At 36.9% G+C, this 26438-nt stretch overlaps 1 protein-coding gene across 4 annotated transcripts in view; it reads right to left on the bottom strand.

Moving 5' to 3' along the window:
* Positions 1-21994: 21994 nt before the first annotated feature.
* The window catches only part of SCN9A (sodium channel, voltage-gated, type IX, alpha subunit), a 128434-nt gene continuing 123990 nt past the window's right edge, over positions 21995-26438 (bottom strand). For all 4 annotated transcript variants that reach the window (XM_006879327.1, XM_006879329.1, XM_006879328.1 and 1 more), the window contains one exon: positions 21995-23187. In XM_006879327.1, coding sequence (XP_006879389.1) covers positions 21995-23187 — 1193 coding nt within the window. The remainder of the gene's footprint in view (positions 23188-26438) is intronic.

Here is a 26438-nt window from a genome sequence, read left to right as displayed (position 1 = left end):
GATGGAGGGCTGTTCAAAGGGAGATAGATGTGAAGGGACGGGGTAGAAGTGGATGGGTATCTGGTGGATGGTGGAGCAGGGAAATAAGTGGGTAAAGACAAGTGTGAGAAAGGCAGGGACAACACTGACACTAAAGTTAACGCCGCAATAAGGGAATAAAGGATTCTGCAAATAGGAGTTATTTATACCCCAGAGAGGAAACTGGTCAGTTTCATCTAGTGAGGGGATTGGTCCCTTATTATGCAAATGTTGTTGTTAGGTGTCATGGAACCAAGTACAACCTATAGCAACCCTATGAACAACAGATCTGAACCCTGTTCTATTTAGTGCCATCTTCACAATCTCTGACATACTTGAGCCCATTGCTATAATCACTGTGTCAATCTCTTTGGTTGAGAGTCTTTTGTCTTTCACTGACCCTCCACCTTCCTAAACATGGTATCCTGCTTCAAGGAATAGCCTCTCTTAGTAATATACCCAAAGCATGTGAGAAAAAGATTTATCACCTTCGCCACCAAGAAGCTCGATACCTGTGCATCTTCTCCAAGATATACCTGTTTGTTCTTTTGTTAGTCCTTGGGATCTTCAGTACTCTTCTCCACCACCTAAGTTCATAAGGATCAATACTTCTCCTGTCTCCTTATTCATTGTTCAGCGCTCAGATCATAGTAAGTGATTGCAAAGACCATGGCCTGAATCATGCATAACTTACTTCTCAAAGTGAAATCACTGCTCCTCAATAATATGGAGAGGTCCTGAACAAAGACTTTCATGGTACAATACATTTCCTGATCTTTTGACTGCTAGTACTGAGAGTGTTAATTGTGGGTCCAAGTAAGATAAAGTTGATGACAGTTTCAATCTTTTCCTCTCTCTATCATGATGTTGCTTTAAAAAGTCAATGGAAGTGGGGAGAATTTTTATTTTCTTAAAGTTTATATGTTGTTGTTGTTGTTGTTATGTGCCATCGAGTCGTTTGCGACTCATAGCGACCCTATGTACAACAGCCCTAAACCGTGCTCTATCCTGTGCCAATCTCATTGCCTCTGACAAACCCATCCTGAGTATCCCAGTTACTGAATCAATCCACCTCATAGAGGGTCTTCCCCTCCTGCGCTGTCCCTCCGCTCTCCCCAGCATGAGGTCTCTCTCTAAAGACCTGTCTCTCCTTACAACATGTCCAAAGTATGTCAGGCGAAGCCCCAGAATCCTTGCCTCCAAGGAGCAGCCTGGTTTAATCCTCTCTAGGATGAATCTGTTTGTTTTCTTGGCAGTCCATGGTACATTCAATACTCTTCTCCAGCACCACAGCTCAAAGGCATCAATTCTCCTTCTGTCCTCCCTAGTCATTGTCCAACTCTCTGATGCATAACAAGTGATTGCAAAAACCATGGCCTGTATCAGGCGGACCTTAGTCTCCATCGAGACACTGTTGCTCTTCAGTATTTTGGAGAGGTCCCTAACCGCAGACTTTCCCATCACAATATGCTTTTTGATTTCCTGGCTGCTGGTGCTAAGAGTGTTGACCGTGGAGCCGAGCAAACTGAAGCTGTGAACAATCTCAATCTCTTTGCCATCCATCCTGATGCTACCAATTGGTCCAGTGGTGAGAATTTTTGTCTTCTTAACATTGAGCCTCAGTCCATATTGAAGGCTGCAGTCCTTGACCCTCTGCAGTAAGTGCATGAGGTCCTCCTCAGTTTCAGCGAGCAAGGTTGTGTCATCTGCATAACGCAGATTGTTGATACATCGTCCACCAATCCATATTAAAGACTGTGTACTTTGATCTTCTGCAGCAAGTGTTTCAAATCCTCCTCATTTGCAGCATGGAATATTGTATCATCAGCACAATGTAGGTTATTAATGAGTCTTTCTCCAATCCTGATGCCATGTTCTTCTTCATAAAGCACAACTTCTTTAATTATTTGCTGAACATAGAGACTGAACAGGTATGGAGAAAATATACAACTCTGACACACACCTTTCTTAAGATTTCTCATAAGCATAAATAAGTGTTCTGGGATCCTATTCTTATCAATATTCACCATAATTTGTTATGATCCATATAGTCAAATGCCTTTGCATGGTCAGAAAAGCACAAATAGACATTCTTCTGGAATACTTTGCTTTCAGCCAAAATCCATCTAACATCACCAATTATATCTCTGGTGCCACAGCTCTTCTGAATCCAGCTTTAACATCTAGTAGTTGTCTCTCTGTGTACTGTTCTAGCCATTTTTTACTGATCCTCAGCAGTATTTTGCTTGCATGAGACATTGATGATATTGTTTGATTATTTCCAAATTCTATTTGATTAATTTTCTTGGGAGTGGAAATAAATACAGATCTTTTCCAGTGAGTCAGCCCAGCAGCTGTCTTCCAAATATCCATGCATAGACAGGTGAGCACATCCAGGGCTGCATCTGTTAGTTGAAACATGTCACTTGGTATTCTGTTGATTCATGGGCTTTTTTTCTGTCAGTGTCTTCATTGCAACTTGAATTTCCTCCTTCGTTACTGTGAGCTCTAGTTCATATGGTACTTAGTGAAATTTTTCAGTGTGAAGCAGTTCTTTATTGTACAGTGTCTCTGTATTTCTTTCATCTTCTTTTGGTACTTCTTGGATCATTCAAGATTTTGCCCATATCATCTTTCACTATTCAAACTCCGGGATTAAATTAGCTTTTCAGTTCTTTCAACTTGAGAAATGCTACACAAGTTCCTTCCTATTTACTCTCCAGCTCCAGGTCTTTGAACATTCTATAATAATACTTTGCTTGTTCTTGTCGAGTTGCTTTTTTAAATCTTTTGTTTATCTCTTTAATTTTGGACTTCTCTGTTTTGGCTTCTCAACACTCTAGTGCAATGTTCAGATTCTCTTCTGTCATCTGTTTTGGTCTTTTATTCCTCCTCTGTCTTTGTAAGAACCTTTTGCTCTCTTCACAGGTTATTTCTTTGATGCCATTCAGTAACTCATCTACTCTTTGATCATTAGTATTCTGTGCCTCAAATTAATTTTGGAGATGATTTTAAAATTCAGGTGTGATATATTCAAGTTCCTTTTTGATCCTTTTGTCATTGTTTTAATTTTTTTCACTTAAATTTGAACTTGCATATGTAATTGGTCATCTGTTTCATAATCAGGTACATTGGGTAGTTCAATTATTTATGAATCATGAAACCAAAGTCCATTTTGGAGCCTGAAAATGCCTCATTTCATTGGCCAGAAGATGGAGCCATTATACAAAGAATTAAAGAAGAAAGTGCAGCTGGAACTAGAAGTGTAGTTTCTCTATTTAATTATTATTTTAAAACAGCTTATACAATTTTATTAGTCTAAGTATCAATGTTTGATTGTTTTTTCTTAAATAATGGGAAGATGGTATTATTATGTTTTAATTGCTATAAGCTCACACTGCCAACTGACAGACTGTAATAATATATTCATAGATAACAACACTTTATTGAGTTTCTCAAGGTACAAATTGCAGGGGAAGAGACTTCTTGTTGCACTTGCCCCCAGACAGATTTGCTTGCTTTTTTGGAAAGCTATAGGATATTCATTGAGTCACCTGTGGTGTATAGTGACCCTATGTACATCAGCTCTGAATCCTTCCCTGTCCTGAACCAGTCTCATTGATTCCAACACATCAATCTACATTGCCCCAGTTACTGTATCAATTCATCTCATCCCGGGTCTTCCTCTCCTGGGCTGTCCTTCTACCCTTTTGAACATGATGTCCTTTTCCAAGGACCAATCTCTCCTGGCGATATGCCCAAAGTAAGTGAAGCGGAGCTTCAAAATCCTAGCCTCCAAGCAGAGACTCGGTTTCATCCTCTCCAATACAAACCTATTTGGTTTTGTGGCAATCCCTGGTATGTTCAAGACTCTTCCAGCACCACAACCCAAAAGCATCTATTATTCTTGTCCAAACCTTTGAAGCATAACAAGTAATTGAGAAGACTGCAGCCTGGATTAGAGTTGCACCTTTATATCTAGACTGACATCATTGCTCTTCAGCACTCTGAAGAGGTTCATGACTGCAGATTTTCCCAATGCAATTTTGTCTTTTGATTTCCTGCCTGCTGATGTTATAAGTGTTGATTGTGGATCTGAGAAAGCTGTAATTGCTAAAACCTCAAGGAGAATATTTTCTTCTTGATGTTGAGCTTCATAACAACAATAACATACAGGTTTGGAAGCAAGAGTGGCATCCACTCCTAAACATGCCTCCAGAAACTATGAACTTTGATAAATGTCGATAGTTGTAGAGGGTCTTCAGGTCTTTTGTTCATACGGTCATTCTGAGTTGTGCTCCACTCAAAGGCAATCATCAAGAACATAGTATTCTTCACCAATACCACAATTCTTTGCTTTTCCTTATTCACTGTCTAACTTCAGATTCATAGGAAGCAATTGAAGTACTATGGGTTGGATCAAACTCATATAAATGCTTAAGCTGACATTGCTTAGCACTTTGGAGAAGTCCTCAATAGTAGATTTTCCCAAAGCAACACATCTTTTTTTTTTATTGCTGGCTCATTGCTGCCATGGATGCTTACTGTTTGCCAACTAAAATAAAATTATTGACAACTTTGGTCTTTTCTCCATTTATCATAAATATGTCTATTGGTCTAATGGTGAGATTTTTGTTTCCTTGATGTTGATATGTGATCTTATTGAGGGCTGTAATCTTTTAAATTCTTCAGTAAGTACTTCTTCAAGGTTGTGTCATCTCCATAATGTAGGTTATTGATGATTCTTCCTCTGATCCTGATACCACATTTTTCTTCATGTAGTCCAGCATCCGGAATGCTTTTGCTCAACATACATATTGAATAGTTACGAACAAAGGGTACAATCTGGATGTACATTTTTCCATATGCATCATTTTAAATTTGCTTTCATAAACATTGTGGTGGTGTTGTTGTTAGGTGTGATTAAGTACAAACCATAGTGACCCTATGAACAACAGATCTGGACTCTGTCCTATCCTGTGCCATTCTCACACTTCCTGACACATAAAAGCCCATTACAGAAGCCATTGTGTCAAGCCACCTGGTTGAGGGTCTTCCTCTCCTTCACCAACTCTCTGCCTTTCCAAGCATCATGTCCTTTTCAAGCAATAGCCCCTTCTAGCATGATGTCCATAATATGTGAGGTGAAGCTTTGTCATCTTTGGCTCCAAAGAGCACTCTGGCTTCACTCTTTTCAAGACATATTTGTTTGTTCTTTTAGCAGTCCATAGGATATTCAGTACTCTCACACCACAGCTTAAAGGTATCAATTCTTCTTCTATCACCCTTATTCATTGTCTGGCTCCCAGATGCATAGCAAGTAATCGGAAAGTCCATGCCCTGAATTAATTCTCCTTTTTGCTGCCATTAAGTCATCTGTGACTTATAGTGACCCTCTGAACAACAGTCCTATACCTTGCTCTATCCTGTGCCAATCTTATTGTCTCTGACAGCCCTACTTCCATTACCCCAGTCACTGAATCAATCCATCTCATCAAGGTCTTCCTCTATTGCACTGTCTTTCCACCCTCCCAAGCATGACATCCCTCTCCAAGGACTGGTCCCTCCTTGTACCATATCTAAAGTATGTCAAACGAAGCTTGAGAATCCTTGCCTCTAATAAGAAATCAGGTCTCATTCTCTCTAGGACAAATATGTTTGTTTTCCTAGCAGTCCATGTTATATTCAATATTCTTCTCTAGCACCAAAACTCATAGGCATCAATTCTCCTTCTATCACCCTTAATTATTGACCAGCTTCCTGATGCATAGCAAGTAATTGCAAAGACTATGGCCTGTCTCAGGTGCACCTTAGTCTCCAGACTGACATCATTGCTCTTCAGTACTTTGGAGAGGTCTCTGACAGCAGACTTTCCCAATGCAATTCAATGCACCTTCATCCTAAACTAATAACGTTTCTGCTCAATAATTTGGAGAAGTCCCTAACTGTAGACTTTCCCAGTGAGTGTAGTATGTCTCTTGATTTCCTGATTACTGGTACCAAGGGTACTGATTGTGAATGCCAGTATGATGAAGTTGTTGAAAGTTTCAATCTTTCTCCAACTATTATAATTTTTCTGTGCAGTATTCCCTTATTTTGTTGAGACAATAACTTTTTGGTCTATTGTTAGGTTTCAGATGGGTATATTAAAGTGTTTTGTGATTCTCAATCTTCTCATTGTTATCAAATGCCTTACATGGTCAATAAAACAGGAGTAAATATCTTTCTGGCCAAGATACATTTGACGCAAGCAATAATATCCCACATTCTATGGATTATTTGAATCTAAATTTAATTTCTGGAATATATCTGTCAAATTACTATTCTGGATGTTTTTGTATAATCTTTGGTGAGATTTGACTCATATATGCTATTAGTGATATTGTTTGATAATTTTATATTCTGTTGGATCATGTGTTTTGGGAATGGTAAAATATACAGACCTCTTTCAGTCTTCGAAATATCTTGGCATAGACTGGTGAGTGTGAAAAGAATAAGAGAAAACTTTGTGGTTTAACAATAAGTAAAGTGTGTGGCAGACCTGCATCCTTTATCCATATTGTCGTATTAGCTTGAAAGTTGCTTTTTTTCAGCCATTATGTTTAGCTGCTTCTAGTCTTCAGCTACCTTAACTACAGACACATGGTCTTGCAAATCAGCATAGTTTTGCAAATCATCAACAGCTGTGGGACTAGGATAAGAGAAAGAGTACTTCTCACATTGATCAGCAAGATTTGAGGTGGGCAAGATTTGAGGCCAGCAAGGCTGATGGTAGCAAGACCATACTGAGAACAAGAACCTATTGGTGGAGAGACAATTACATTGCTGTGGAAAAACTCTGGCAAGATGTTATCTGAGGTTTCTTGCATTTGTGTTGGCCACAGTTACAGGTTTGACTGCTTTTGATGGATACTTGAAGAAGTTGACTTATCACTACTCTGAGGAAAACCTTGTTGGATGATTTGTATTTGACTGCTAAACTGAAGCCAGAGCCTAGACTAGTTGAGGAATTGTGACTTGGAACATGGGACTGCATGGCTAAAACCTTTGCTTATTTTGGGTGATATTCTCTGTTTCTCCACTCTCCAACTTCCATCCCTAATAAACCCCAATGTTGGTCCCATAACTGTGAGTCTGTGAGTTATCAACAAATAAATAATTCTCTTGAAGATGGTAGGGTTCTACAGGTACCATTGGGCTGAGTTATAGGCTCTTTATCTGCTTTCTACTCTGGGACAGTGATAAGAACTGCACTGTAATCTCCAAGGCATGTGGTTCAAACTCATTAGTTGGTCTACAGAAGAAGGATGGAAAATCTCATTTTGTGTGATTTACTGCCCCTGAAAACCTACTGGAGGGTTAGCTGAATCTGTTCAGTCTCAGTAGACACAACAACAAACATAAGAACATTATTATTTTTTTTTAAATTTAGTTTGTTTTTCATTTCAATGAACATCTACAGAGATTTTGGGGTTCCATTCATTCATTGTTGCACCCTTCTCCCCGCACAAACCCCTCCCCCCTCCCCCCCTTTTGCTCCTCTCCTTGAAAAGCAAAAGAAAAACTCACTCATTGGTTATAAACAAACTAAAACAAAGGCAGCAGATATAGAATAATGAGCCATGAAAATTGTGCAAAATAGAGAGCTCACGCTCAATTTAAGGAGCAAGCTACTATATACAAATCCACTATACTGTACCACACCATACCACACCACACCACACCACACCACACCACACCATATAACACTATACTATATTCATTGCTTGGATCCAGAATCAACACCAACAGTAAGGAAATAAAAAGGCATATCCTATTGGGAAAGTCAGATGTCAGAGACCACACCAAAGTGCTGAAAAATTATGATGTCAATTTGAAGACTAAGGTGTATCTGCTCCAAAATATACTCTTTTCCAATTACTTGATATGTAGCTGAAAGTGCCACAATGAATAAGGATGACAAAAGAATGGATGGTTTGAGTTATGGTATTGGAGAAGAATGTTGAATATTTCATGAACTGCCAAAAGAACAAATAAATATGTCTTGAAGAAAGTATAGCCAGGTTGCTCTAATGCTTCTTAGAGGCAAGGATAGTGATGCTTCCTCTCACATATTTTAGGCATGTTATTAGGAGGGGCCAGTACTTAGAAAAGGACATCATGCTTATAGAGGGTCAGTGAAAGAGAGATGGATCGTCAACAAAATGAATTGACATAGTGATTGTAGCAATGGGACAAAGTATCCATGATGCTGAAAATGGCACAGGATAGAGCAAGATTAAGATTCTTTGTGGGATCACTATGACTTAATGGTCTCAGTGAAAGAAAGGTAGACCCCCAACAAGATGGACTGGCAGGATGACAGCAAAAATGAACTTAAAAGTATAATAGATGATGAGGATGATACAAGAGAGGACATGATTCAAGTCTGTTGTTCATAGGCTCATTAAGAGTGGCTTGGATGGTACCCAACAACAACAACTGGTCACATCCTAATCAAACTGGTTTTACATTGGATTAAGGGGGTGATAGAATTAAGGAGTATTGCATTCAATCCTAAATCCTCCTTTAACCATTTAATTTAATAGATTTTGGAAAGTATGACATAGTTTTCATGTTAATTCTTTATATGTGTATATTTTAGATGGTACAATTAAATTCATAAGCATAGTTAAGAGTTTAACCACACTTCAAGGGAACTCCTTACTCTGAGACTAGGGCCTAACAATCTGTGTTTTAGTAAATCCCCTAAGTAATTCTGATGCATGCCGAATTTGAGAATTACTGGCTTAACTCGGACCTAGTCTTCTCCTGCTCTTTGTTATCTATGTCAAATGGTATTGACTCCATCTGCCAAATGATGGACTGTATTCACTATCTCACTGACAATTTAATTCTGGAAAAGTAATCACCACAATTACTAAGTAAATTCTTGCATTCTGTTTGATAGGGTGTAACTATTTCTTTCAATAGCTGCTCCATTTGATGTGAAGGATATTGATGTTTGAAGTTAGGCAGAGTAAAGAAAAGCTGTCCAAGAAGGCAAAAAAGAGTAGAGACAGTAATGACAAGAGTCTGCAGGTGCACAGAACTCTGGTTGATTCCGACTTCTAGATTCTTAACACATCTAATTATGTGCTCTACATAATGGCAATGCCAGATGAAATTTGCAATACTTCTGATATATTCAGAACACTTAGAAAATATTCACGATTATAAGAAACAGCACAGCACTTCACATTGTTTATTGCTGTTTGTGGATTTTTTTACTGTTATCAGTTTGCTGTCAAGTTGACTTTTGACTCAGTGCAATTCTATGAATATCGGATTTTAACTGTCCCATCCCTTGACATCTTCATAATCTCTGATATGCTCCAGCTCATTATCACAGGCCCAGTGTCAAACCATCTTGTTAGGTGTCTTCCTCTTTCTCTGACTCTTCTTCATCTTTCCCAGCTTCATGTCTTTTTCTAAGAACTGGCCCCTGTTGAAATAATACCAAAGTGAGAGAGACAAAGTTTCATCACTCCCTATATGCATAGAAAGATGTGGTGTTTGAGATAAGAAAGACTTGGACTTGAATTTTTGTTTCTCCCCCCTCAAGATAGGCACCCTGGATACATTACCTACATTTGTTTCCTCATCTCTTGATATTTAACTTAAAAGATCAGTTTGTATAGTTGCTCTAAAAATATTGTTGTGTGTCATTGAGTGGATTTGAACTCTAAGAATGTTTGTTCCATTTAGTGGATTCTACTTGTTGAGCATGTATTGGATATAATGCAGAGTAGAACTTCCCTATAGAATGTAGGAAGCTCTGAAGCCCTAGGAACATGGAGTTGCACTGCCAACCCAAAGGTAGAGAGTTTGAATTCACCAGCTGCTCTACTAAAGAAAGATAAGCAACCTAATCCTGTATGATTCACAGCCTCTGAAAACCTGCTGGAGGGTTACGTTTAAGTCAGCTCTGAATAAACAGTAAATAACAACAATAACAATAAACAACAAATTGTTATGCAATCAAATCCCTAGGGTTTCTGCAAAACCCTCCTAGATTTGAATAACCACTTTGTTTTTCCTTTGCAGCTCAGAAGTTAGTCCTTCTTCTGCAAGGACTCCTTGCTCCAAGGATAGAAAGGATAAGTAAAAAACATACTTAACGTCTGTTCTTTGCACATAGTAGGCATCAGTGATGTGATTGAACAGTCAGTTATACATATTGCATCACAATTCTGTGTTTAGTGACTTTAAAGTATTGGTTAAGGACCCTGGAGAAAGTATTTATGTGAGAGAAATTTTAAAAGATAGGTATAAATTAGAATTCGCCATCAGGAAAACTGGCTGTTAAACATTGACTGCTGGTGCTAAGAGTGTTGATGGTGGAATCACGCAAGCTGAAATTGTTAACAATCTCAATCTCCTCTCCATTAGTCATGGTACTGCCAATCTTTGTCTTAAGGTTGAATTTCAATCCATATTGACAACTGCAGTCTTTGATCATCTGCAGCAAATGTTTCAGGCTCTCCTTAATTTCTGGAAGCAAGAGTTTGTCATTTGCATAACACAGGTTTGTTGATGACTCTTTCTTCAATCTGATATTATATTCTTCTTCATAAAGCCCAGCTTCTGGAATGATCTGTTCTGCATACAGACTGAAAAAGTATGGAGACAGGATGCTTCCCTGGCACGTTCCTTTCCATGCAGTATTTCCTTGCTCTGTTCTGATGACTGCTTTCTGGTCCAAATATAGGTTTCACATGACCACAATCAGGTGTTTTGGTATTCCTATTCTTCTCTGTTGGCCACAATTTGTTGTGATCCACACAGTCAAATGCCTTTGCATAGTGAATGAAACACAGGTAGACATTCCTCTGGTACTCTCTGCTTTTAGCCAAGATCCATCTGACATTGGCTATGATGTCTCTGTTGTCGCAGCCTCTTCTAAACCCAGTTTGTATATCTGGTAGTTTTCTGTTGATGTACTCATCCAGTGATTTTGGATAGTCTTCAGCAGGATTTTGCCTGAGTGTGGTATCAGTGATAATTTTTAAATAATTTGCATACTCTGTTGGATCATCATTTTTTGGAGTAGGAATAAGAATGGCTCTCTTCCAGACAGTTGTCCCAGTAGGTAATGATCTACTTAGTATATTTTTATCCTGAGTTCAAAGTAAGAGGACCTCATGTATCCATAGGGGCAATTTAAATGCAGACTCTGGTGAACAATTAACTTAAGACACAGTTCACACATGGCAAGGAAAAATAGTTTCCAGAAGACATTACTAACTCAGGAAATGCAGTTCACATAAGCAGTGGATACTCATTTACAAATAGTAACTTTTGCTCAGGATATGAGATGTTGATCTAAGGCTGAAGTTTTGATGGTGCTTCCCAGAGTTATTCACACTAGTTCAGCTAATTTGCATGACTACTGAGACATTAAGCAGGGTTCAAGATAAACATACGCCAATCAGCGTTAACCGGTATCACAAGCTGATTCTCAAATCAACAAGATTCTAGAAATAAAGTTAAAGTTTCAGCTTCATTAACCATGTTATAATTTAAAGCACTCCTGAACTTTATTAAGGCTATTCTTTATCCGTAGTCTGAAATCTTTACAGGACCAGATAGCCAAGTCTGTCCGTTTGCAGAGCAACTGTGGTCTTGAACCCCTGAATTTTTTATTGGCACCGAAGTATTTATCCATTCCAGTACCAGAACTCCTCAGCTATTGTTTACTGAGCATGTATTAGATATGAGGATTCTGGGGACATAGCTGAGGCAGATAAAACCTTACTGCATGAAGTTATGTTTATTATTTAAAAGGAGACATGTAAACATGTATATCAGTGCATCACTTTTTGTAGTGATACGTCCTGAAACAAAAACTAGAGAATTTAATATGATGGAGAGTAACTAGAACAGCAGGATTGCTTTAACTAGACAGAAAAAATCTATTTAAGGAATAAATATTTGAACTGTGGCCTAAAACAATGCTGCTATGTTCTGAGTCAGAAGATCTTAATTTTAGATGGAGAAGACTAAGAATAAAGGTCTTGCAGAGGTAGGTTTATTGAATAAAGGACTAGAAAGACGATCAGTAGAATTACTTGGGAGAGATTGGAGAGCATTATGCAGAGTGAACTCACTCAGCTTCATAAGGACAAATATTGCATAAATCATAATTGTCAAAATAGAAGGATAACTAGTAAAATGTGTATGTGAGTGCAAGAGGGAAGGGTTGGGAGCATATGGGTGAGGGTGGGCAGGGTGGAAATCACAGGATCATTCACTTTGGTAGGTGGAGAGGAGGGACTAAAGGAGTTAGGAAAGATACAGTGGGACCTGAAAAGATGGGTTAATGATGGGCTTATTTCAATGGTGATTAATTACATAAAACACAATGTATGGGAATGATTGTATGGAAAACACTATGAATTAAGGAAATTTCATGTGAAACACAATTTATTTAAGTTTTGTATGCAAGTCACTATAAAACTAAAAAAATGTTTTTTTAAAAAAGGAGTGACTTGACAGGAATCAGTAGATTTAAGCAGGAACCAAATCAACTAGGGCATTTAGAATACAAAGAAATTTGCCATTTTGGCAAAATGCAATAGAATATCTTGATAAATCTTGACAGAAATTGTGATAATGGGAAGAATGATTTAATAAAAATTGGAGTTAAAAATAGATCAGTCTGGTTACATTGTGGAGAAGAAATTATAGGAAATCAAGCATACCTGCAAAAAAGAACAATCAATTGGCTACTTACAACAGTCTAGGAAAAAATATAATAGTGGATTGGACTATACTGACACCTTGTTGTTGTTTTCATGTACCGTGGAATCCAGAAAGACTCAGAGCTTACCTTCCAATGAGTTTTCAAAGGCAGTAAATCACATAGATGAGATTACCCATCTTTTTCCACAGAGCAGGTGGACTTCGTTCACTTGCCCTTCAGTTGGCAGTGCGAATCCTTATGACTGTTGCTGTTACCACTGAGTCAAGTATGACTAATCGAGATCATATGAACATCAGATCTGAACCGTCCTATCCTGTACCATTCGCATTATGTATGAGATTCTTGAGACCACTGATACAGTTACAATCTCATTGAGGGTATTTCTCTCTTTTGCTAACCCTCCACTTTTCAAGCCCAGTGTTCTTTGCAAGGGTTAGCCTCTCTTGGCACCATATCCAAAGTATATGAGATGACGTTTTGCTATCCTTGCCTCTAAGCATTCTGGCTGCACATTTCCCAAGACATATCAGCTTGTTCTTTTTGGAAGCCCAAGGAATATCCAACACTTTTCTCCTGTCCACAGTTGCAAGGCATTAATTCTGTTATCCTTATTAATTGTGTTCAGCTCTAAGATACTTAGCAAGTGTTCTGAGATTTCCATTCTTTTCTATATTAGTCATAATTTGTTATGGTCAACACAGTCCAATATCTTTGCATAGTCAATAAAGCACAAATTGACATTCTTCTATAATTCTTTACTTTCAGCCAAGGTCCACCTGACATTAGCAATGATATTCCTGTTGCAACAGTCTTTTTAAACCCAGTTTGAATTTGGGAAATTCTTTCTCAATGTACTTTCTAGTTGTGTTGGGATAATCTTCAGTAATATTTTCCTTACATGTGATGTTTAATGATATTAGATCATTTCCCCCTTCTGTTGGATGATCTTTCTTGAGAATGGGAACAAATACTGTTACCATGCAGTCAATCCCCTAGTTTGCATTTTTTTCCCCACAGATAAAGGCATTAAGCCAGGTAGAAGAAAGTAGAGGAGGGAGGGGATGGCTACCAAGGTAGCACAGTGTATGGCAACTTTAGGGTTCTTTGGGAGAGCAGACTTTAGTGCATGGAGCATTAAAGTGTAGTCCAAAGGTTTTTTTTTTAGATTGCAAGGCTGACAAGAAAGACAAGGGGGCAAAAATGAAGTTTAAAAAAAAGTGGTAATTTATTAGAAAAAGTATGCCCATAAAAGGAACAAGGTCAGGAACAAGGAAAAAAGAAAAAAGAAACAAGGTCATCCTCTTCCCTGGGATAGTAATGGAGGAGAGCCCACGTGTAGCCACAGTGAGGTGTATATGCTGCTTTTGGGCATTCTTCAGAGCTGAAGTCTGTGCCAATGAGATGGTGTCCTGAAGAATTCAGCATTTAGTAGGCAGTTCTTATTCCGGTCTAGTACCTTTGAAATCACCCATGCGTCCATTGCTTCTGACATCACATGTTTGCCCAACCACTAATTTTACACATGTCAGTATCTGCTTTCTGCTTCTGATAGTTTAACTTTTCAAACATAAACATCTGTTTTTCCTTTCTCCTAAGTTCTAATCTTAATATTCTCCTTCACTCCCCTGAGAAATTGAGCTCCTAAAATTTTTTAGGGTCTTGGGCAATGACCACTCTAATGGCTTCATTGTCCGGCCTACAAGGGCTTTGGATTTTTCCATGGCCTCTGTAGGTCTCTAAATGCTCTGGATAGTAGGCCACGTGGGTTGACAGGCGTAGGATTAAGAGGCAAGGTTGAATGTGATGGTGTTTTTGCAGTGTCCTTTGCTTAATATGGAAAACTTGGCACTTGGAAGACACATACTTCATCAACAAATTAAACAAGTAGAGTTCAAAAAGTAGTAGCAGGCAAATTATGACTGGCCATATAAGGAGGAATACTCATTATGCTTAACTCCAGATTTGTGCCAAGAATACCAAGAATCAGAAAACTGACAGATATGAAAGGTTTAGTCTATTAGTTAGTGATTTTGAAATCCATAGTTATTTACTAAAAAGGGTATTAATGAGATAAAACTTTTAGTAGAGAGGATTTGGATCTCTTCCAATCAGTTGGCCAAGTAACTGTCCTCCAAATTTCCTGGCATAAACTGGTAAGAACGTCCAAAGCTGCATCTGTTAATTGAAACATGAAATTTTGTATTCTTTCAGTTCCTGGGACCTTGTTTTTACCAAAGCCTTACACCTTGAACGTCTTCCTTCATTACTGTTGGTTCTTGTTCATATGGTGCTTTCTGAAATTCTTCAGTGTCAACCAATTTATTTATTTATTTATTTATTTTTTATTCAGTGGTTCTGGGTATTCTTTCCATCTTCTTTTGATGCTTCCTAAATTATTCAAGATTTTGCTCAGAGCATCTCTAAGTATTACAACTAGAGGCTTGAATTTGTTTTTCAGTTCTTTCAACTTGAGAAATGCTGAGTGAGGTCATTTCAATTGTCCAACTCCAGTTCTTTGTACATTCCATTATAATAATGTACTTTATCCTCTAATGCTGCCCTTCAAACTCTTCATCCCATTTACTACTGCTCTTATCCCTTTTGTTTTGACTTCTTGATGCTCTAGTGAAATTTTCAGAGTCTCTGTCTTCCAACTAGGTCTTTCCCCCATCTTCTGTCTTTGTAATGACTTTTTGCTTTCTTCATGGGTAATATAGTTGATGCCATCATGATTTTTAAGTTCAAATGGGATAGACTCTAGGTCATCTTCTGGTTCTTGTGGACTTGTTTTAATTTTCTTCAGCCTCAATTTAAATTTGCACATAAGTAATTGCTTGTCTGTTCCACAGCCAGTAACTGGTCTGGTTTGACTGTTGATACTGAGCTTCTCCAATAATTCTTTCCACAGATGTAGTTAATCTGATTCTTGTACAGTTCACCAGGTGAAGTGTTTAGCCACCTTTTTTTTTTTGTTTTTTAAAGAAAATATCTGTAATGAATAAATCACTGAATATAAAAATGGATAGATTTATGAGTGGAACCTACAATACTTGTTACTAAATTGCATGTGGATATAAGAAAAAGAAAACTGAGTGTTTTGCTTTGCTGTGTTTTTAAGGTAAGGAGTAAATTTTAGGTCCATTAGTTAGTTAGTCAGACAATAGTTAAGGGGTCAGTTAGTTATACAGTAGTTAAGGGGTCAGTTGCTAATTGCAAAGCCTAGGAATCCCTATAGAGAGCTCCTGTGACCTAGTGGGTAAGGGGTTAAATTGGTAACCCAAAGGCAGGCAGTTCAAATTCACCATTTGTTCAGAGGGATAAAGATGACCATCTCTTCTCTTGTAATATAAAGTCTCTGAAAATTTACTGGAGGGTCAACTGACTCCACACATGACAACAAGAGGTAGTCCTATCAGGCAGTTCCACACTGCTTAGAATTACTTTGAGTTAGAACCCAACTAAACAATAAAATCAGCTAATTTATCATCTAAAGTAGGATATAATGAGAATAGCAGTCGATATAGTGGCACAAAGTACCTTTCAACTTATTGCAAATTGGCTAAAAGTATTTTGTTTCGATCTTTATTTTGAGCCATTTCACCAAAGATAAATAATATATGCATTTATAACATCCAAGTTTTCTTTTGAGCTTTCTGTTATAAGAGGTCCACTTCAGCCTTGAGGTCTCTTTTTTTGGTCATTTCTTGGTCAGTTACATCAGATAGTAATGATAATGCTTTAGAGAAACGACATTATAATTGTTACTGTTGTTGTTGATTGCTGTTGCTGAACATGACTCATAGCGACCCTATGAACAAAAGGCCTGAAGCTTTTCTATAATTATCGTCATTTATCAAAGTTCATAGCATTTCCAGAAGCATGTTTTTTAGGAAGTGGATGCCACTCCTACTTCCAAATGTTTCAATTAGATTGTCAAATAATTGTTGCCATCTAAAGGAATTAAAATATTATATAAATTCATAAACATCAGGTTCAGAATTAATGAATCTCTTTGCATAAATTATTATATTTTCCATTTCTAACTTTTCTGTGAGACTTAAAAAAAGAAGAAAACTATCATGAAAGCTCAATTTTTAGAATAATTTTAGTTTTTATGCATTTTTTACTGGCAACTTCTAGACAGGAAATAATGTATTGCTCAATTACCCACTACCATTGAGTTGATTCTGACATAAGAGTTTGAATATATATTTTAATGTCCACAGTTAGATGAGCAGATATACAAGAGAAACATTTTTGGTCAGATTTGGTCTTCTTTTAAAAAAAAAATTCCTGAAGGCATACAATGGTATTATACTCTTTAACAAGAGTTTAGGAAGATGGTTCTGACAGCAAAGAAAGAAGCCCCTGCCAAACGGGAGCCAAAGCAAAGGTTTTAAAGGCCAAGAAGGCAGTCTTGAAGCGCATCCGCACATCACCCACCTCTGGTTGCCCAAGATACTGAGACTCCAAAGGCAGCACAGATAACCCCAGAAGACCACCACCAAGAGAAATAAGCGTGACCACTATGCCATCATCAGATTTCCCGATCACAGAGTCAGCCATAAAGAAGAAAGAAAGTAACAACATACTTGTGTTCATTGTGCATGTCAAGATCAGTAAGCACCAAATTAAACAAGCTGTAAAAATCTCTATGACGTGGATGTGGCCAAAGTCAACACCTTGATTAGGCCTGATGGAAAGAAGGCCTGTGTTTGACTTGCTCAGGACTATGGTGCTTTGGATCTCAAAACTGAGATCATCTACACTGACCCCAGCTGGCTAACTGTAAATAGAAAATTTTCTCACAAAAAAGAATTTTTTAAAAAAGAGTTTAGACTAACTTAAGTGCTGCCAATGTCATGCCTAGTTTACTTTATTGCTTATGTAAATAAAAGGATTAATTTTGTCGAGTTTAGAATCCAAGAGGATAAAAGCAGAAGATGAGAAAAGAGTTTTCTCACCCTAGGAGAATATAATGAAGTAAAGAAAAATGCCAGCAAGGAAAAAAGTTGCAAAAGCTACAGTTTTAAGCTAATAATTATTTCTCATGTTGTCCATACCAAGGAGATTACTTTTTCTACACTAATAGAAAAATGGGCATGCGATCAGGAAGGGCAGGTCCCTTGAGAAGGATATCATACTTGGTAAAGTAGAAAGGGTCAGTTAAAAAGATGAAGACCTTTAAGGAGACAGATTGACATAGTGGTAGCAACAATAGGTCCAAACATAACAACAACTGTGAGGATGGCACAAGTCCAGACAATGTTTCATTCTGCTGTACAAAATGTCATTTTTACTAAGTCATCTTTAGTCTATTTTGATTCACGAGTTTCAGGGTAGAATGCACACCACATGGTTTTTAATGGCTATAACCTTCCAGAAGTAGATGACCAGGCATTTCTTCTGGGATATCTCTAAGTGAAACCAATCCACCAATCTTTTAGTTAATAACTGAGCATTGAACCATTTGTTGCACCCAGAAACTCCTATTATAAGTGGACGCAATTTATTTAATGATACACAGGATTTACCTCAAAAGATATTCTCAATGAAGGAAAAAATGCAGGAAAGCACAAGGCTACTTTTTATATGACTTTTATTTTTAGCTTCTATTACAATGTATACATCTCAAATATAACTACAATATAGTTTATGACAAACTCAAACATTTTAAGCATTCACAGATCTAGGAAATTGGTAAAGAATCTTATGTAAACAGTGTTGTTTTAACCATGGCTATTTATTTCATGAAGCAATTCTTGATTCTTTCCTCAAGAATATAACACAACAAACAACAGATATTAAAGAAAAAAGTGATCTAAACATACAACCAAAAGCTAGGCAAATTACTTGGCCATTCTAATTTAGCTGGCCCTTCTTTCATTGCAGGCAGTCCCCGGTTTATGACATATTCTAGTTAGGATGAACTGCTTTTATCACCTTTTTGTGCATGTTATTAATAATATATACTACATATAGGGTTGCAGTGTGTAATTTGCTGATGTTATCATTCTCACATATTCACCCCTTGGTATTGAAAGATAGGATTTAGAAGCGGATCATCAAATGCAATACTAACAAAAGCTGAAGGGAGAAAATGAGAGGTATTTTACTTAAAATGGAGTTGTGAGAGTGAACTCCATCAAGTCGGAGACTACCTGTACTTCCGTTAATGTTTCTCTGAAATTGCTACTTAGAATTGCATTATTTACAGATGCATTTTTTCTTAGCTCTTTTAATAAAGCTATCAAAATGCTAGAAAATCATGCTGAACTTTTTGGGTTGAAATTTTCAACAATCAGCATTTAGAAACAGCCCACAAACCAGTTAGTTATATCATGTGCAAAGTATGTATCAATCAAAAAGTTAAAATAAAATTGTTCCATTTTATCCCAATTTTATATTTGTATTTATTTTCAAATACGTTTGCCTTCGTTTTGTTCTAATCTAAATTTTGCAGTGTAACTGCCATTGTACAGTGTTAAATAAAATGAGTTTAGGGAATTTGTTATTTAATTGTTACTGACAGTAACTTCTGACAGTCACTATCTTAGAATTAATACCAAACAACAATGATCTGTGACAAGAGGGATCTACTTTCACTTTAAGCTTACTGTGTGTTTAATGAGGTCTCTGTTCCAAATATTTTTATCCATCAATACAAAGTTACAAGGAGATATTCTGGACAGAAGCTTAACTGTGTTACAAAACTTAGCCATGTCACATATATGTTTATTTTAATTATAAGTCAGCATGAAATAGGAAAACAAGTGACTTCTTAATTTCTTAGAAGTGTTCAGAAATAATTTTACAGAATAATATTTTAATTTTTAAAAATTGTTCATAGAAATCAAGCCATGTAAAAACTATATTAAATTACACATAAACCTGCTCATAATTGTAAAACTAGTAGGCCATGAGTTGACTTTTGATTCATAGCAACTCTGTGTGCTTTTAACTAAATATTCCCAATAGAATTATATCAGTTTAAAATAATGAGCATGGACAACCTCAAGATAATTTTAGCAACTGAGTATATTTTTTGGTTCCCCAATTAGATTGTCAGTTCCTCTTTTCACCAAGCATAGCAGGCATGTAATGAGATGCTCTATATAGTCTAGGACAACACTGAACGGTATCTTTTGTATTCAATTTAAAAAGTGGTTCATATGACCTTAGAGAATGATTTATATGTAATGAATCTTTGGCTCTAGGTGTTGTTCCCTAAACAGCTTAGCGTGTCTAAATTTGATTATCTCCTTTGTGGATATTACATATTTGGTAAATTGGTGTATATATTTAATTCAATGCTGGCAAGTCAATTTTGTCTCATGCATGCCAAGCTTCCTTTGGGGTTTCAAGGCTGTAAATATTCATGGGAGGAGAATTCTCATCTATCTTATCTATCTTGCACAGACTGCTTGGTTGAGTCAAGCTGCTGATACAGGAGTCCAAGTCATAATGAACTATGTTATTTGGGCTCATTGTAACATATATGACCGTTACCAAAAGAAAACTCATTGGCATTGAGTTGATTATGACTTACAGGATCCTAGTACAGACACACCATATGGTTTCCAAAGCTGTAGTCTTTTGGAGTGGCCTGTCACATCTTCTTACCACTGAGCACTGGTGGATTTGTACTTCTGATTCTGGGTTAGCGACAGCCTTTTATCACTGCAAGCCAGGCATGCCCCTTTTAAATCAACAGGCATGTTTAAATCTCCTTTATCAGTAACTTGCAACAAGAGCAAAATGGGTTTAAAGTATCTATTATGAAAGTTATGACCTGTATCTCAACTTAAAAAGCAAAGGAATACAATGTTGTCTATATATTTGCTTCAAAAACTTCTTCAAAACTCTCTAAATAATACTATTTTCTAATTATGTAACTAATTGTTTTTTCTTTCTGAATAAATCACTTGGTAGAAAAAAAATTCTCAGGCTCCTGGAATATAATCATAAAAATATATCATGATTATTTCAAGTAACTATTAACAAATATTATTTTTAACAGATTTCCAGTCCTTGGGACAATATTATGACAAAATTAATATATGTTTGGAAAACTATAAGCTGAGAGTACTTTATTATTGGTAATGCAAAGTATACCTTAGAACTACAGAATCAATGGGACACGCACTTATTTTGCACTTGAAAAACCAAAAATATAAAAGGATTGGTTGTATAAATTAGGAAAGAAAGTTAGTTGCTAGAAAGCAAGTTGGCAAGAATTCCAGTTGTTTGTTCTTTCTTTGAAACTAGACATGTCAGTGTTGAAAGTCTACCATCTATAATGACATGAGAGCTTGTCAAACACATTTTTGGATCACATAGTTGTGGACATACTGTGCCCAAATCATTAGCTGCTCAAATATGCACCATATTATCAAATAGCTGTTCCCTCCTTAGGAAACACTTCACTGAAGCGAAACAACAATTTTGCTTAGTGCTAAGAGATGACTAAAATACTGCAAGGGAAAAAAGAAACATGTGACAAAAGATATTATGAGTTAGGACATGACTCATGTTTTGGGGCCAGTGTTGGTTAATAATAAACAGGAACTAAAGCTTTCTCCAATTGCTGCTTCTTTTTTTTTTTTTTTTTTTGCTTGTTATTCTCTTTTGAGGAATGTAAGAAGTATCTTGAATAATTCTTTACGTGTTGTGGCTATTGTATAAGCAAAGGTGAATATGAAAAGCACAAGATATTAAGCACAATATTTGAAGGATAAGTCTTATGTTTGGTGTCTGAGTAAAGATGAATTAGGAGTATTTTTTTCATGAACAGTATATACACTTTACTCCTCGATTTCCCACTGACCATTTTTCCAGCTATGTGTGTATCTATGTGTGTTTGTGTGTGTGAATGCCCATACTTATGTAGGGAAAATGAATGATTACAATCCTATGAATAAAATGACAAGGCGTATGTGAAATTTTTCTACATGGTCTTATGAGTTATTAAAATAAATAATCATTTGTGATTGCTTTATCAATAATTCCTACGGAGTAACTTTTACCATTCTCACAGTATCATATACCAATGCAAACATAGGCATCTGCCAATACTGCCCATCTCTCTTAGGGAATTGAATGGAGTTAGTAACTGCTCTGACTTTGAGAATATTTTGATAAAAAGAGTTTGGCATAGACCTCCTTGAAAGAGTCTTATTAACACAAATATATTACCTTCATATGCTGTAAACAATATACAAAAGTGAAGCTCTACTGTTTGCTTTCCTTGCCGTCTTTCTCTTGGTCTTCCTTTTCTGTTTTGTCTGTTTCATATTTCTCATTGCCTGGCTTTGTCACACTATCATATGAAGGTGGAGAGGCAGTAGATGGGGTCACATTGATTTTATCTGGACTTGAGTTTTCATTAACATTATCTAAATCCAAATCCTCTTTATTGGGCAGATTATCATCTCTGTCTCCATCTTTTAAATATATACTTGATATATTTTTAACATTTTTCCGTAAGCGGTAATGTCTGTAAGCACGCTGAATGACAGTAGCAGATACATCCTCTTGTTTCCGTTTTAGTGTAGTTGTGATGGGTTCATAGGAGACTTTAGAAGGATTTGCAGACATGAACCTTTCTTCCATTTGTGAACGAAGAGAATCCATCTCTCCACCTTCACCCAAAACACGCTTTGTAAAAGCAAATAAGATGTCAAGACAATGAATTCGGTCACCGCTGACCATGGGCAGATCCATGGCAATGAGCTGGACTTTGTTGGGTTTTGCTATGAGAAGCGGAGGATCCAGGGCAGCTGCAAATTCAGACAGTTTGCTATATTCTATAAATTGCGTTGCATCGGGATCAAACTTCTCCCAAACCTCATAGAACATCTCGAAGTCATCCTCACTCAAGGGTTCAGTACTTTCCTCAGTAGCAACACTGAAGTTCTCCAGGATGACAGCGATGTACATGTTCACCACCACCAGGAATGAGATGATGATGTAGCTGACGAAGTAGAAAATCCCAACAGATGGGCTTCCACAGTCTCCTTCAACTGTACTACCGGGATGAACTTTTTTTGGATCACAGTCGGGTGGTCCACTGTTGAGAATAGGGGCCAGCAAGCCGTCCCAGCCAGCAGAGGTGGTAATTTGGAACAGGCAGATCATGCTGTTGCCAAAGGTCTCGAAGTTGAACATGTCATTAATACCAGCTTCCTTTTTAACATAAGCAAAGTTGGACATTCCGAAGATGGCGTAGATGAACATGACGAGGAAGAGCAGGAGGCCGATGTTAAACAACGCAGGGAGCGACATCATCAACGCAAAGAGCAGCGTGCGGATTCCCTTTGCTCCTTTGATCAGACGCAGGATTCGGCCGATCCTGGCGAGTCGGATCACTCGGAACAGGGTCGGGGAAACAAAGTATCTTTCTATTATGTCAGCCAAAAACATTCCTATTTGAGAAGCAAATGAACAAAAGGAAATACTGAAATATCTAGAGTACAAAGTGTCAAGGCTCAACAGTTTAATATGCTATATTTTCAGTAATCTAAGACTAGTTTGCATTGAAAGTATGTAACAGTTAAAGAATTCATCACTTTGAATAGTAAATTATTATTATTTTTCCATTTTTTTCTGTCTATGGTCTCTTATTTTTCCTTTAAAATAATATTTTTTAAATTATTGATGGCCAATCTCTTCCTATGTGATTTACTGCCTATTAAAAGATCCAGTCTGAAAAAACAATGTATATGAACTTTGTAAGTAAATCAGTATAGAATAAAACAAAAATGTAAAAGAAAAAAAAACCCTCAAAGGGTCAGCTATGGGTCTTTTCGGATTGAATGGCACACAACAAAACAATTTATGAAGAAAATGAAAGCTGCTCAAAAAGCTAAGAAGCAATAGTAAAACACTTAAAATCCTATCAGTTACAAAATCTAATGTTAATATTTTGTTGAACAATATGTCAGACTTTTCTATGAGCACACACACACACACACACACACACACACACACGACAGGAATTAATTATACAAGATATTTTAAATGAACTGTTTTAGTTATTTCAGCATGGCTATCTTGGTAGGGTTTTTTCCAGCATGGCTATGTAGTTCTTTTCATGTGAAATAATTTTTTTTTTAGGTTGTATGAAATCCTATGAATATAATTGCAAGAAGAATCATAGCATTTAAGTCGCTTCCATTTATTTGTTGTTGTTATGTGCCATCGAATCGCTTGCAACTCATAGTGACCCTATGGACAAGAGCCCTAAACGCTGTTCTATCCTGTGCCAGCCTCACTGTCTCAAACACACTCATTCCCACCACTCCACTCACAGAATCGATCCATCTCATCGAGGGTCTTCTCCTGTGCTGTCCCTCCACTCTCCCAAACATGATGTCCCTCTCCAAGGACCAGTCCCTCCTTGCAACATGCCCAAAGTATGTCAGACGAAGCTTCAGAATCCTTGACTCCAGGGAACATTCTGGCTTCCCCCTCTCCAGGACAAATCTGTTTGTTCTCCTAGCAGTCCAAGCTATATTCAATACTCTTCTCCAGAACCACAGCTCAAAGGCATCAATTGACTTTCTATCATCCCTATTCACTGTCCAACTCTCTGATGCATAACACGTAATTTCAAAGACTATAGCCTGGATCAGGAGCACCTTAGTCTCCAGCCTGACATTGTTGCTCTTCAGTACTCTTGAGAGGTCCCTCACAGCTGACTTTCCCAACAAAATCTGTCCCCTGGTTTCCTGGCTGCTGTTACCAAGTGTGTTGACTGTGGAACCAAGTAAACTAAACTGTTAACTATCTCAATCTCTTCACCATCCGCATTGATGCTGCCAATTCGCCCGTGGTAAGAATCTTTGTTTTCTTGGTGTTGAGCTTCAATCCATATTGAAGGCTGCAGTCCTTGATTTTCTGCAGCCAGAGCTTCAGGTCTTCCTCAGTTGCAGCAAGCAGGGTTGCGTCATCAGTATGAACACCCTTAATAGGAGTGTATTGCTGTTTTTATTTATACTTTTTACCAAAAAATGCTGTATGAAGGTTAAAAAGATCATTATGACAATTTATTTTTTATTTTGGGAAATGAATAACCCATGTGATAATACTTTTTATTTCTTTATTAGAATTTTATTATGCTTATTTATTATTTCCAATTTTCTCTTTTTGCGCTATCCAGGCTCATTGCTCATTTTTCTGTTGATGTGCTTTCCTTATTATTTTTAATTATAAGAACATTTTTTTCTATCAGAATTACTATTCCTTTCTTATTCTTATATACTCCATTAATTTTCCTCTATTCTTTGTCTTTCAACATTTGTTGGGGGTGTATTTTCCATCCCTATAGATAATTAGATTCATCCTGGAGACGGTTAAGCCAAGCTACTCCTTGGAGGCAAGGATTCTGGGGCTTTGTCTGACATACTTTGGACATATTGTAAGGAGAGACAGGTCCTTGGAGAGGGAGATCATGCTTGGGAGGGTGGGGGGATGGTGCAAGAGGGGAAGACCCTCTATGAGGTGGATTGATTCAGTGACTGGGGTAATGGGAATGGGTGTGTCAGAGGCAGTGTGATTGGCACAGGATAGAGCAGGGTTTAGGGCTATTGTACATAGGGTCGCTATTAGTCGCAAACGACTTGACAGCACATAACAACAACAACAATATAGAAAATTGTGATTTTTCTGTGACCATACCTATTACTATTTTCTCCTGAGGTTCAGGTATGTATCGTGCTTGTTGTTGGGTCTCATCAAGTTGACTACAGTCCATGGCATCCCTGTGAACAAAGGTCTGAAGCTTGTCCTATCCTGCACCGTCTTTACCATCTGTCATGCTCAATCCCACTATCATGCCTTGATAATCTTTATTGAAGTCCACAGCTATCAATCTTTTTCACAAGTTTTCAATTACAATCCATTTTTTTACACTCTAATTTGTCTTGTTTCTAAGTTAGTGGATTTATTTTTGAAGTTTCATTTTGAACTATCTAAATCCAGGGAGCAATTATTTTTCCCTACACTGCTTGCTTATTATTACTTTCATAATTTAACAATGTATCAGAAATTACCTTTCATCACTCTAATTTTTCTTCCAGATGAATGCTATAACAGATGGTACTTCTGTTGTTCAATTTATTACCTCATTACAAAAAAAGTTTATATTTTAATTGACATTGCAATAAATTTATAGATTTCATTTTTTAAAAAAATCAGAATCATAGACTCACTAGAGTACAAGGTAAGTTTTTCACATATTAAACTTTTTCTTATGTCCTTCAGTTTTTTTCTTAGATGTTTTACATTTTAAACATCTTGAAAACATCTATTTTAACATGTGATACTCAATATTTTGGTAGTAGATTATAGGGCATTTTAACTTTTCTGGGTCTGTGTGACCATCTGTAAATGGAAATTTTATTTCATGATCTCTGGTATTCTTTATTATCTATAATTTATAGCACTAACAACAAATTAAATTTTAAAATATTGTGTAATATATATGTAGATAAAGGAAATAAAAACAAGAATAAAAAAAGACAAATAAATGAAAAATCCAAAAGAAAAAAAAGAGAAAAGCTATTTCCAGAGTATTGATTTTAGAAAAAGAATTTTGAAATAGTGTAATATGTGTTTCCAATGAACAGAAAACATTTGGCCTTAAGCCCTGTTGTATTAGCACTATGCTTTTGCC

This window comes from Elephantulus edwardii, unplaced genomic scaffold (assembly GCF_000299155.1).
Source record: "Elephantulus edwardii isolate Elephantulus edwardi_28Jun2011 unplaced genomic scaffold, EleEdw1.0 scaffold00003, whole genome shotgun sequence".
Classification (NCBI taxonomy): Eukaryota; Metazoa; Chordata; class Mammalia; order Macroscelidea; family Macroscelididae; genus Elephantulus; species Elephantulus edwardii.
The sequence above is the reverse complement of the archived record's forward strand: the minus strand, read 5'-3'. Positions and strand labels throughout refer to the sequence as shown.